General features: G+C 44.0%; 1 protein-coding gene across 1 annotated transcript in view; it reads left to right on the top strand.

Moving 5' to 3' along the window:
- GRIN2B (glutamate ionotropic receptor NMDA type subunit 2B) overlaps positions 1-5,712 on the top strand; it is a 484,741-nt gene extending 479,029 nt beyond the window's left edge. The window contains exons 12-13 of the mRNA XM_049882524.1: positions 365-603; positions 3,380-5,712. Coding sequence (XP_049738481.1) covers positions 365-603; positions 3,380-5,227 — 2,087 coding nt within the window. The 3' untranslated portion in view covers positions 5,228-5,712. The remainder of the gene's footprint in view (positions 1-364; positions 604-3,379) is intronic.
- Positions 5,713-13,002: the final 7,290 nt, after the last annotated feature.

Raw genomic sequence — 13,002 nt, 5'->3', positions numbered from 1 at the left:
CTCTCACTGATTTGAACTCTTGTGCTCTCATATAGCTTGCCATATTGATTATTTATATACCAATTTACACTGGATGGATGATGGAGAAAAGAGGCTATGTCAGATAGCTTTGCATCACTGACAATACCTGCATTAAGCGTTCATTGAATGCTTGTTGAATACATTGGTGAATTAATGGTATAGCAATATTAATAAAATTACTGTTAATTTTCTCTGTTCATTCTCTTTCTTTGTCTCCTTGTCTCTTTCTCATCCATGTCTTTCTTATTTTTCCTTTCTCCTCTCCAAAACCCCTTTTCCCTTTTTGTCTGTTCTTCATCTTTCATTTCTCTTTATCTGTTTTCCGTCTCTGCCCTGTCTCCAGGGGAGATGGAAGAGCTGGAAGCTCTCTGGCTCACTGGCATTTGCCACAACGAGAAGAATGAGGTCATGAGCAGCCAGCTGGACATTGACAACATGGCAGGAGTCTTCTACATGTTGGGGGCAGCCATGGCTCTCAGCCTCATCACCTTCATCTGCGAGCACCTTTTCTATTGGCAGTTCCGGCACTGCTTTATGGGTGTCTGTTCTGGCAAGCCTGGCATGGTCTTCTCCATCAGCAGAGTAAGTGCTTGGGTTTAAGTGCCTAGAGTTTGTTAAGGAGAGCTTTGCCTAAAAAAAAAAAAAAAAAAGTATGCAAAGTACAGAGACCTAGTAGGGTACTAACTCTAATTTTAAGTTGCTAAAGCAAGAGACCTCGTGATTTACACTTCCCCAGGGGTTTGTGTGATATAATTTCAAGTGGCTCAGAAAAATGAGTGATACTATTTTTCCTTCAAGAAGCAGCTTTCTGTGTGGGGTTTGGACATTTGGTTCTCAATAAGAACTGGCAGATCTATCAAAATGAAAAATTTGGCTTTTTCCCAGATGCTTTTCATCACCATTAGTTAATTCTGTATAGGATATATTAATCATTTAATCCTTTTTTAAAAAATCACATTTGTATTGAAATAGTAAAATGTAATATATCTCTCTTATTCTAACATAGAAAAGTATAATATTGGTGGTTTTCACTGTTCTACTTTATGTTTTAACCATGTGAATTGTGCAGTGTTAAAGCACCTAACAGAATCTTGAGAAATAAGTCCCGACCCATAAGAAATTTACAATCCAGAAGCTTCTCCAGTTGGAGCAAAAGTATAACTGTTATTGAGGTATCTCCTTTGTTTCTAGGGCAAAGTGAAACATTAGGAGCACAATTTTGAATATGAATTGAGGGTCACCGGGAAGAGTCAAAAAAGAAAAATGGATTTATCTTGATTTTGTTAATAAAGTTAAAGGACTCAGTCACCAGAGGTGAACTTAAAAGCCCCTTTAGAATAGAGGTCCAGGTTTTAGATATGGCCAACTTTGACTCAATGGAGTTAGGTAAGAAAATGGATTTTTTATTAAATTGTTTCATCTTTTGCTTATTTTCCTGTAGTAGTTTACTGATGGAGAATGATTTCTCCATTTCCTCTCTGGCTGTGAGTTGACTCTTGCCACTCAGGAACGTCAGAGTAGGAGGATGGAACTTGTGGTAGTTACAGTCCCTGAGCCATGTTGTTCCACCAAGTGGCCCTTTCCTAAGGTTGCTGATAGGGCGAGGGCAGAAGCCATGGGAGCCGATGACCTGTGATAGAAGTCCCATTCACAGCCGTTAGACATATTAAATGTCTCTATATGTGGAAAATGCTTGGAGTTTTCTCCTTGACGTAATCAAAAAGGGTTAGAAAAGGAGACTGGGAAAGAAAGCAGAATAACCCTACCTTGCCGATCTTATATCTTGCTGATGTCTTCTGGGACAGTGAGGCTCACCTGTCTAAATCTCTTCTTTCCTATGTAGCCCCCATTCACCTTTCTAACGTTCTTTCCTCTCATTCCCACCCACTGGGACAACTTCCCTTTCAAAATGAATTCCCAAGACACAATTCAAACAAGCTTCTCTTCAAATACCTTCCTTAACCAGGAAGAAAAGTTCCAAGTTTATCTACCTTTCAAGGCAGGGAGCAAGATATTAGCAGTAGTTTGGTTTGACTTTAGAGTTGAGCCTAGTGGGCCCTTGGGGAACCTAACCCATTCCCTCTCCTGGTACATGTTCTTCAAAGCCCCTGTACAAGGAGCTGTATACAGGGAGTTCTCAATCAATACTAATTTGTTAAGACATTAATTATTTATGATAATACTAGGTTAGTGAGACAGTGTAAGAAGGAAAAGAGAAATTAACGAGAGAATAAGTGAGAGAATTCAACAGGAGAATTATTCACTCCTATTTAGTACTTGATATTTGTCCTAATTCTTCCCTCCTACCGTGCAGGGCACAGCAGGAAAAATATCCTTCTTTGACCCCAGGGCTTCCTAATTCTCTCTGTAAATGTGGTTCCTGCGTGGCTCAAGAAGAGAATTGCTCAGCTGTTATTTAGTGGCCAAAATTCTAAAAGCTGCTCAAATTTTTCAGGGCTGGAAAAGGGTCGCAGTTACGAGCTCCGGAGCTCCCTCTGGGGTTTATTGTCAGCCAAGGGCAGTCAGCCACGGCATACCAGCCTCAGCATCTGAGGAGCATTGCCATTTATTTCCAAGAGGCTGACGATATTTTTCGCTATGGGTTAATACCATGGCGTCATTATTTTTGAGTATGACATAATTTGTATTTAGGGGGAAAAACCCCACAAAATTGCAATATATATTACCATATGTATTCCTTCATAGTAATTCATGCAGGATGGCACATGGCTATGTGAAATGCAGTGAGAGGCAGCCACAGGCTTTTGGCTAATGCCTTTGGGTGAGAGAGTCTCTCCTTCTGCTGAGGGGTAAGCATTTCAAGAGTGTTGGCCATCTTTACCACCTTCTGGGAAGATCCTGGCCAAGAATGAAACATACTTAGAGAATTGTCAAAGTGAAAGTTTCATGGCCTCATTTTTAAGATGTAAAAACCTGGGCACAGAAAGGAAAATTGATGTAAGTCAATGCAGTCGAGGCATGTTTCATATAATGAGCTAAGGTCAGTGATCTGGTTAAGTTTAGGCAGGCTATCTGAGAGATACATGGCTACACCAAGTGACTTGTGATTTCCACCCATTTGCTCAAGTCGCTTAGTGTAGCCATGTACCCTCTTTAATAAGCTTACCTAAACTTAATCAGGTCATTGACCTTGGACCATTATGTAAAACTTACTAAATTTAGGGGAATAGTCAGGTAAACTTGTAGCCACGTCTTTCTTTGGGTATGTTGGACTGTCTACTTCATGTTTCCTCTGACTTCTTATCCAGTTAGGTAATTGTTGGGAAAGGGTAGTATTCTTTACGGTCAGTTTTAGCCCACCAGAGACCTAATCCGCCCTACCCCCTTCTTGCTTCAGGGTATCTACAGCTGCATCCATGGAGTGGCTATCGAGGAACGCCAATCAGTGATGAATTCCCCCACCGCAACCATGAACAACACACACTCCAACATCCTGCGCCTGCTCCGCACAGCCAAGAACATGGCTAACTTGTCTGGTGTCAATGGCTCCCCACAGAGCGCCCTGGACTTCATCCGACGCGAGTCATCTGTCTATGACATCTCCGAGCACCGCCGCAGCTTCACACATTCCGACTGCAAATCCTACAACAACCCACCCTGCGAGGAGAACCTTTTCAGTGACTATATCAGTGAGGTGGAGAGAACTTTTGGTAACCTACAGCTGAAGGACAGCAACGTGTACCAAGATCACTATCACCATCACCACCGGCCCCACAGCATTGGCAGTACCAGCTCCATTGACGGGCTCTATGACTGTGACAACCCACCCTTCACCACCCAGCCAAGGTCCATTAGCAAGAAGCCCTTGGACATTGGCCTAGCCTCCTCCAAACACAGCCAGTTAAGTGACCTGTACGGCAAGTTCTCCTTCAAGAGCGACCGCTACAGTGGCCATGATGACTTGATCCGCTCTGATGTCTCTGACATCTCCACCCACACTGTCACCTATGGAAACATTGAGGGCAATGCTGCCAAAAGGCGTAAGCAGCAATATAAGGACAGCCTGAAGAAGCGGCCAGCCTCGGCCAAGTCCCGACGGGAATTCGATGAGATCGAGCTGGCCTATCGCCGCCGACCACCCCGCTCCCCTGATCACAAGCGCTACTTCAGGGACAAGGAAGGGCTACGGGATTTCTACCTGGACCAGTTCCGAACAAAGGAGAACTCACCTCATTGGGAGCATGTGGACCTGACGGATATCTACAAGGAACGGGGTGATGACTTTAAGCGCGACTCAGTTAGTGGTGGAGGACCCTGTACCAACAGGTCACACCTCAAGGGTGACAAACACAGTGTGGTCAGTGGGGTGCCAGCACCTTGGGAGAAGAACCTGACCAACATGGATTGGGAAGACCGATCTGGGGGCAACTTCTGCCGCAGCTGCCCCTCGAAGCTGCACAACTACTCCACCACGGTGGCAGGACAGAACTCGGGCAGGCAGGCATGCATCCGGTGTGAGGCTTGCAAGAAGGCAGGTAACCTGTATGACATCAGCGAGGACAACTCCCTGCAGGAGCTGGACCAGCCAGCTGCCCCCGTGGCAGTGACGTCAAATGCCTCCACCACCAAGTATCCTCAGAGCCCAACTAATTCCAAGGCCCAGAAGAAGACCCGGAACAAACTGCGCCGGCAGCACTCCTATGACACCTTCGTGGACCTGCAGAAGGAAGAAGCCGCCTTGGCCCCGCGCAGCGTGAGCCTGAAAGACAAGGGTCGTTTCCTGGATGGGAGTCCCTATGCCCACATGTTTGAGATGCCAGCTGGTGAGAGCACGTTTGCCAACAACAAGTCCTCAGTGCCCACTGCCGGACACCACCACCACAACAACCCCGGCAGCAGCTACATGCTCAGCAAGTCGCTCTATCCTGACCGGGTCACGCAAAACCCTTTCATCCCCACTTTTGGGGATGACCAGTGCTTGCTCCATGGCAGCAAATCCTACTTCTTCAGGCAGCCCACGGTGGCGGGGGCACCGAAAGCCAGGCCAGACTTCCGGGCCCTTGTCACCAACAAGCCGGTGGTCTCGGCCCTTCATGGGGCTGTACCAGGCCGTTTCCAGAAGGACATCTGTATAGGGAACCAGTCCAATCCCTGTGTGCCTAACAACAAAAACCCCAGGGCTTTCAATGGCTCCAGCAATGGGCATGTTTATGAGAAACTTTCTAGTATTGAGTCTGATGTCTGAGTGAGGGAAGAGAGAGGTTAAGGTGGGTATGGGAAGGGTAGGTCTGTGGGTCGTGTGGTACGCATGTCATGGAGGGTGACGGGGGTGGACTTGGTTCCCATTTGTTCCTTCTTGTTATTTTAATTTACTTATGGGATCCTGGAGTTCTGATTCCCACTGAGGGCAACCCTGGTGACCAGCACCATCTCTTCTCCCTTTCACAGTTACCTCCTCCTTTCCCCATCTGTCGGCCATGGCTGCTCCCGTGATAGGATGAAATGGGCTATCTCAACATGGGAGGGTGGAGTGGAGGAAGGAAGTGACTGAAGACAAGCTTCCACCTAGCGGGGAAGGGCTCCTTGCCACCCACTTTGAGTGAAGCTAGAGAAGCAAAAGGAGGCCACGTGAGCACAGGAGAGGCACCAAGAGCATCTAAGTAAAACTACTTAGCGTAATGCTCGTGAATGAAAAAGGGCTTTTGCTAAATTCTTATTGCTTAGACGACATCTGTCTAGGGATTGTGGTCCAAGCAGAGGGTAGAAGGCCATATGTGTTTATATATAAGCCAAAACATGTTTGCTTTAACTCCCTGGAGCTCATTAGTGGTGAACGGCAAGGAAAGGTCATCGTTGGAGGCATGAGTAGATTCCTGAACAACCTAGAAAGGACATCATAGTAGTATGCCATGGTGCATTGGAGGTAAGAGTGGCTGGATCACGTATGCATGTGTGTCCATGTTCACCTGCATACATGTGTGGCTAGGTGCCTATAAAAGTAGAGAAGGCAGCCTTGAATTTTTGTTTCAATATCCCTAAGCAATCTGCTTGTTTTGGCTTATATACAAACAGAGATGGACATATGTTATCTGAATTTTGGCTGTCTGTCCCCTTCACCCTTTCTGAGTGAGACAGAAAGTTTTTAATAAAGAAGATTCTCCAGTCTGAACAAAAAACTGGGGAGCAGTCCTACAAAAGTAAAATACAAAAATAATTTCTCAATGATTGTCAGTAGCTTCAGCCAGTTTTGGTAAAGAACCTTCCAGGAAAGCTAAATGGAAAATAGACCAGCCATGATTCTTTGCTCACATTTGAGAGCAAATGATCCTATAAAGCTCTTTTCAACGTTTTAGACCCTCAGCTGGCTAAGGTGTGGGGAAAAGCTAAATAAGGCTTTGAAGAACTGGGGAGCAGTTTTATGGTAGGGTAAGTGAGAGAGGGGGATGTTTTCAGTGCTTTGATCCCTTCTTGCTTAACCTGGAGCTAGGAGAGCAGACTTGTTCCCCCAGAATTGATTACAACTGGTATGGGATAGACAGTTAAGAAAAATGGGCTTACTTCTAGGAGCATAACTCAGGATCATGGAGGGAGGGGAAGAAATTTTGGAGGTGGGGTAGGGCAGGAGGGGAGGGACTCTCCTGCTACCTCGTTGGGCGTAGCTTCCTGAGAATGTGGCATTGAGCCCAGTGTGAACACTCTTGGCAGAAGCCCTTCCACCTTCCCGCAACACCTTCCTTCCCGCTCAGATTGCACCATTCAAGAATAAAAATGATAAAACTCCAGGGAAGAGGGTACTGGTCGATGTGATACTCCCTTCACTTAAAGTCGAAAACTTGCGAAGGGAAATAAATATTTGTCACTGCCTGTCCTGAAACTTGGGGGAGGGGTGTTGTGTGGGTCAGTTCCACTGTCCTGCTATCCTCCCCCTTACACAGGGTGGCATCCAAAGTGCCCCAGGTCTGTTTGGAAGCTTGACAGCAGGATCGCCTTGTTGCACACAGGACACATAAACCAGAAAGGTGCTCATCCTGCTCTGGAAGAAAGCTGCCATGTCTCTTCAAGTCTCACCCTCCAGGGCTGCTCTTTGCCTTCCTGTTTGCCCTGACTCACTACCCTCCCTCATTCCACCCTTGACTGCTGTCCCCTACTCTCCTTCTTGATTTTTACCTCAGTATCTTTCATTTTAAAGCCAACTGAAGGCCTTGTAAAGCTTTGTTTTCTTTCTAAAATGAACCTGGGGACAAGGGGCTGAACCTCTCACAAATTTGGAGAGGAGCACGGAGTGCTTTACCTTAGATTCAAGGACAGACTTTGGGAGAGAGAGAACAGAGGGCGTGAGGCATCGCCATGAGGAAGAAGGAGAAGGGCCATATAAACATTGCTTCACCCTGACTCTGCCCAAGAGCCAGGGGCTCATCCCCTCACTCTTCCTCTTACCTCACCCCTTTAAAATAAAATAAAATTAAAAAAAAAAGAAAAAAAAAAACCAAACCAACTAACCTAGCGAACAGCAATCTAGAACAAAGGGGGCTCAGTCAGTCTCCACTGGTGACAGAAATCAAGATGGTGTTTATTTCATATGTAAATATTTTGTTTTCTAATTAATTTTGTATAGATAAAGTGTTCTCTTGTGAGTATTCAGGGTGTTGGGCTGGAGGGAGTGGGGTGGGGATGGGAATGAAGGGGATAAGTGTTTTGTTATGAGTTTTCATTTTCCATTTGGGGAATTGTTTCGTATGGCTTTTGCTTCAGGGCATCTGGGAACAGTGAATGAGGATGAAGGCCACTGTGGTAGAAAACCAGGAGAAAGGAATTTGTATCCCTAACCCACCTCCCCTGCCCGCCCCACCCTGGCCCCTCAGTCTTCTCATTAGGGTGGGAAAAGTGTTCTTGTGCTTTGGCCCGAGCTTTGCAGAGTCCGATTTGACTAAGCAAACCCCAGGTTTAGCTCCTGTCTGAGGCAGACCACGGGTTGCCAGCATTCCTTGCAAAGTCAAGCTGGTGGCACTATATTTTTACTGTCAGAACCTAGGGTAGGAGAGATTCCCAAAAGGGTTCAGAACAGTATTTAGGTCAAATTAACCTCCTATTTTTGGTGTGGCTGAGAGGTTTCAGGAAGCTCCAGATTTCAAAAATCTCCCAGCAGCCCCCTCTGATGTTTAACAATCCTTTCAATCACTCTGACTCCTTCTTCCTCTCCCGCCCTCTCCCACTCCCCTTAGAAAGCAACACTGCGAGCACACCCCAAAAAATGTCTCCTCACTCTATTTTTTGAGGCATGTACGATCTAGTTTACACGCCTTATAAATTCACATGCTTTTCTAGAAAAGATTACCAGATCTCCTCAGAATTCAGTGGCCAGATGATTCTCTTAAAAAGGTTGTGAAAGCTAATTCTAGAGATAAAAGGGAGGGGGTGTCGGGGACGGTACCAATCCTGGCTGTATATTCTCCTTGTCTTCATTTCTACCGGCAGGAAGGTGCTATTTGCCTTGAGCCAGGTATTCAGAACCTGACCTTGGGTTAACCAGACAAATAGAATTTCTTTTGCTGGACTGTTGGCTTTGTGAAGGGTGGTGGCCTTTCAGTCTTTACCACAGGATGAAATTTCCAAATCCATTTACCTGGCATATGACATTACCTTTTTTTCCTATCCTCCCATCTACAGAAGCTGTCAGCTGGATAATTTCATTTTTCTGAACCCCTTATTTGGCTCCAGGTGGTCACTTTTCTTCAACTGAATGTTTGAATTGGGACCAAGTAAGACATTCATGACCTGTTCAAGAAAGCTTAAAGAAGGGAATGCTGAGCATTGTCAAGTTCTAGATGTCACTTAATTCCAAAATAACAAGCCAAATACATGAGGATCAATTCAGCGGTAAGCCTCATCTGTACCACAGATGGGTCCAGACAGAGACCCAATCCATCCAAAAGCGAGAGATTCCAGTCACCCTCAGGAGCACATAACGTTCCATTTTTCTTCAGAATCAGTGCTTTGGCTCTTTCTTTACCTTCTGCCATTCTCTTCCTCTGCGGAAGGGTCGCTGGTGGTTGTGGTCCCGTGTTATCCCTTTCATTGGCAGCGCTTCAATGTCAGCATTCCCAGATAATCTGTATCTTGAATTTGCCTGAGTCAGAAATGTGCACACCCTTCAGAGTGATGCATGTACAGTGGGTCTTGTTTTTTCAAAGTATGTCACTGTATATCCTCAGCCAGAGCTTGGGAAACGTCTTTGATGTGTATTTCCCTGTACTGGCCACAGCCATGTTGTGATTGGGTGGAACAAAAATCCCAAATGATTCCATTAAATGTTGGTGGTGTCAGTCGTGCCAAAACGCATGTGTAATGTGATAAAATAGGAGTTCCGTTTATACCATTAAGTGAATATCACCCACCCAGTCTTCCACAACCATAGGGGTTGCCCGAGGGGGGCATTTTCTGTGTGGGAGATAAAGAAACCATGTTACCAAAACTGCAGCGTGCTGGTCACCTGCACATCTCATTTAAGAACTAGGATTTCTTTGGTTTTGTTTGATTTTTAGCCAGTTCAAGAATTAGAGACAGAGTAGCCTGGATTGTTTGGGCAATAGCCTTTGGAAAAAGCTAGTCCAGAACTCATTTTATTCCTTTAATTCCTATCTTTCTAAAAAATCCCTGTCATTGCTTGACACCCTGTGCGCATCTGTTTTGTTGTGTTAGGAAAGAAGCAGATCCGTGTATAGATGATGTAACGACTGTGCTATTGACGAATAATTTGACGTTTCCAAGTACTGCAGCCATACCTTACATGCTCTCTAAACCCAAAGCCATATATGGAATGCGTGCTCAGTGGGCTGCCAAATGTTTTTGTAGAACATTTGCTTTCTTTACTTGGACGTCAGAGAATGTTCTGCCTGACTAAGGAATTCTTTTTGAGAAGAAGGAGGTGGACAGTTATACTAGAGTGAGTCTGGCCTTACAAATTATGTGTGGTCCATGGTGTGATTTCAGAGGTTTTGGAAGGACATTTCCCTTTCATTCCTACCCCACTCCAACTACTGGCTGCCCCCACAGATTTATTCCTTGAGCACTGAGCTGCTCATCTCTCATTTAAGTGAGGATAATTCCAGGAAAGGGGTCAAATTAAGCCATATTAGGGATTTACATTCATAACAGTCACCATTCCTTTTCCTGGGAATTAGTTATGATACAGGAGAAGAGAAAGAGAGGAGCAAACACTAAGGGTAACAGAGTAGGGGGCAAGGATAGATTCTAGAGTATAAAAACATATATATACATGTATGTATTTCATTTTCCACCTGCTTTTATTTAAGGCTGTTGTGACATGGGAGTAGGACTCCTAAAAAAAAAAAGGAATTATTGTCAATAGTCATTGAAATGAGTGTAATTTATGAATTTTTAAATTAAATACATTTCGAGGTTGGTTAGGAAACCCTGGTGCTGTAGTGGTTAAGTGCTATGGCTCTTAACCAAGAGGTTGGTAGTTCAGATCCGCCAGGCACTCCTTGGAAACTCTATGGGGCAGTTTCACTCTGTCCTACAGGGTCGTTATGAGTAGGAATCGACTCGACGGCAGTGGGTTTGGTTTTGGGTTTTTGGAGGTCGGTTAAGGACTGTGACTCTTTCTGTAGAAGATGGAAAACTGTTTCTCCTCCATTGGGTTACTGAGTAGGCAACTAGAAAGATCAAATTAAATTAATATTATGATAATCAAAAATTACTGTCATTATCTGTTTCCTGTCCCAGCTCTTCCAGTTAGCTGAATTGCTCTGTATTATATACTTCCGCACCTCCATAACCAAGACAAACCAAACCCGTTGCCATCAAGTCAATTCCGACTCATAGTGACCCTATAGGACAGAGTAGAACTGCCCCATAGGGTTTCCAAGGAGTGCCTAGTGGTTTTGAACTGCCAGCCTTTTGGTTAGCAGCTGTAGCACTTAACCACTACGCCATCAGTGTTTCCTCCCCATCTCCACAGGGGTGCCCGATTATCCCAACACATACTAACTGTTAAGGAGCCACTTAACCTGTGGGGCAGTTCTTTTTTAGACCTACCAGATGTTGGGGACATCACTAAAACACAGATTGTTCAGTGTAAGAAATTCCAATATTGGTCTAGATGTAGGATTCCAATCTAGTTTAGAGAGTTCCAGTATTTATATATAAAGCCAGAGGATATCTGAATATATCTCCACTTCTATCCCATTCCAACCACACTGACTCAAATACACAGAAGCCCCAGACCAAATGTGGTCCTAGGCCCTATTCCTGTCTCAGTTCTGGTAGAGCAAGGTTGAGGGGTTCTATGACTAAGACTATATTAGCCCATCTATTCCCATAACTAAAGCCTGCACCAATAACCTTAACTGAGAGTAAGTGTTATTTCCATGCCTTGGGGTCATTGGTGAAGTTTGGGGTCTCTAATTTCAATATTGAAGAAAAAAAATTCTGCTCAGAGTGATGGGTTAGGATAGCAGTAAGGGAGTTAATGGGGCAAGTTAGGAATTTTCACATTTCTCTTCCATTGTGTCCATTTGCATCCATCTCAGTGCTCATCACAGTGAATTTTGAGCTCCAATTTTTCATGCTTTGAATTTTTTGATGATGGCTTGCGTTTTCAGTAATGTAATGCATGCTTACTAATTGAGTATGTTCAAATTTTTGGTTGTTAATAGGGATTTTGGAAATTTCATGTGGGCATATATTTTCCTACAGAATGTTGTCAGCAGTCTGGTGCAATGTTTAGTGGGCTCTGTCTGACCCAAGGATCTTTGGAGGGTGGCGCTTTCCATTTTGTTACACTGGTTTTCCAAATATAATGCCAAATCTGAAAACCAAATCCATTGCCATTGAGTCAATTCCAACTTACAGAAACCCTATAGGACAAAGTAGAACTGCCTCATAGGGTTTCCAAGGAACGGCTGGTGGATTCGAATTGCCAACCTTTTGGTTAGCAGCTGTAGCTCTTAACTACTGCATCACACACACGCATACACACACCCACACGCAAAAACCCAAACTCACCAGAGGTCCCTGACTATCACACAAAAACACAGGAAACCATAAATACGCTCACAAGGATTATCTAGCTATACAAAAGCCAAGAGACAAAATTTTCACCCAGTTACACTTTCTGGATGCACTGCCTCTTACCTAAGCCTTCTACCTTAGCGAATCTTTGCCAAAGAACATTTCCTTCATTTTTCGCCATTACACGAGCCCCCACTGAAGGGCAGCATATATTTTTAGTGGGACAACCAGCCTCCTGAGAAATCTGAGAACCCAAAAATATTTGTGGGCACATATTGTCCCAAGAAGCATAAAAGGTTTAAAACATGATGGCTGGTGTGATTAGGGCAAGAGCTCCTGATGAGAGCTGAAGGTAGAAAGTAAATTAGGTAAATTGAATTCCTGGTAACCACGAGATTCTGGTGTATACAATCTGTGTTTTGGCAAAGGTAGAAGAAATGGAACTCAGTCCAAGGGTTAAAGGCACAATTAAGAAGCACAACACAAAAGCCCATTATGAAACTATTATTTTAAAGATTTGGTTTTTCCACACTTTAAACCCGAACTCTCTTTATCTGTAAGTATTTTAGTGTTGTGTTTCAGGGAGTGGAGCAGATTCCAGCACTATGCAGAAAAGAATAAATAAAAGCTTTTATGTAAGTTCAGTTAAACCAATGTCTACAGAGCACATAGTATGTTCCTAGGTTGCCTCTGTGAAGGATATAGAAGATTTTAAAATGGAATGTATTTTATATTCACATATAGTATATGAATGTGTAAGTATAAGGTATTTAAATGTATGCATTATAATTTATAAGTAGGTGTGCATAAATGTGTATATTTATACCTGCAGATTTAATCTTTTGTGGTTTCAGGGTATGAGTCAAAGATATTATCCAGTATGTTATTTTAATAATAATAATAACACTGCTGAGATTTAGCTCTTCACTATCATGACCATGCCTGCACTTCTTCTTTTGGAATTATTCCTTCTCCCATAGCTAAAAC

Source organism: Elephas maximus, chromosome 4 (genome assembly GCF_024166365.1).
Source record: "Elephas maximus indicus isolate mEleMax1 chromosome 4, mEleMax1 primary haplotype, whole genome shotgun sequence".
In the NCBI taxonomy this organism is placed as follows: domain Eukaryota; kingdom Metazoa; phylum Chordata; class Mammalia; order Proboscidea; family Elephantidae; genus Elephas; species Elephas maximus.
Note: the sequence above shows the minus strand (reverse complement) of the source record. Positions and strands in the feature narration are given on the sequence as shown.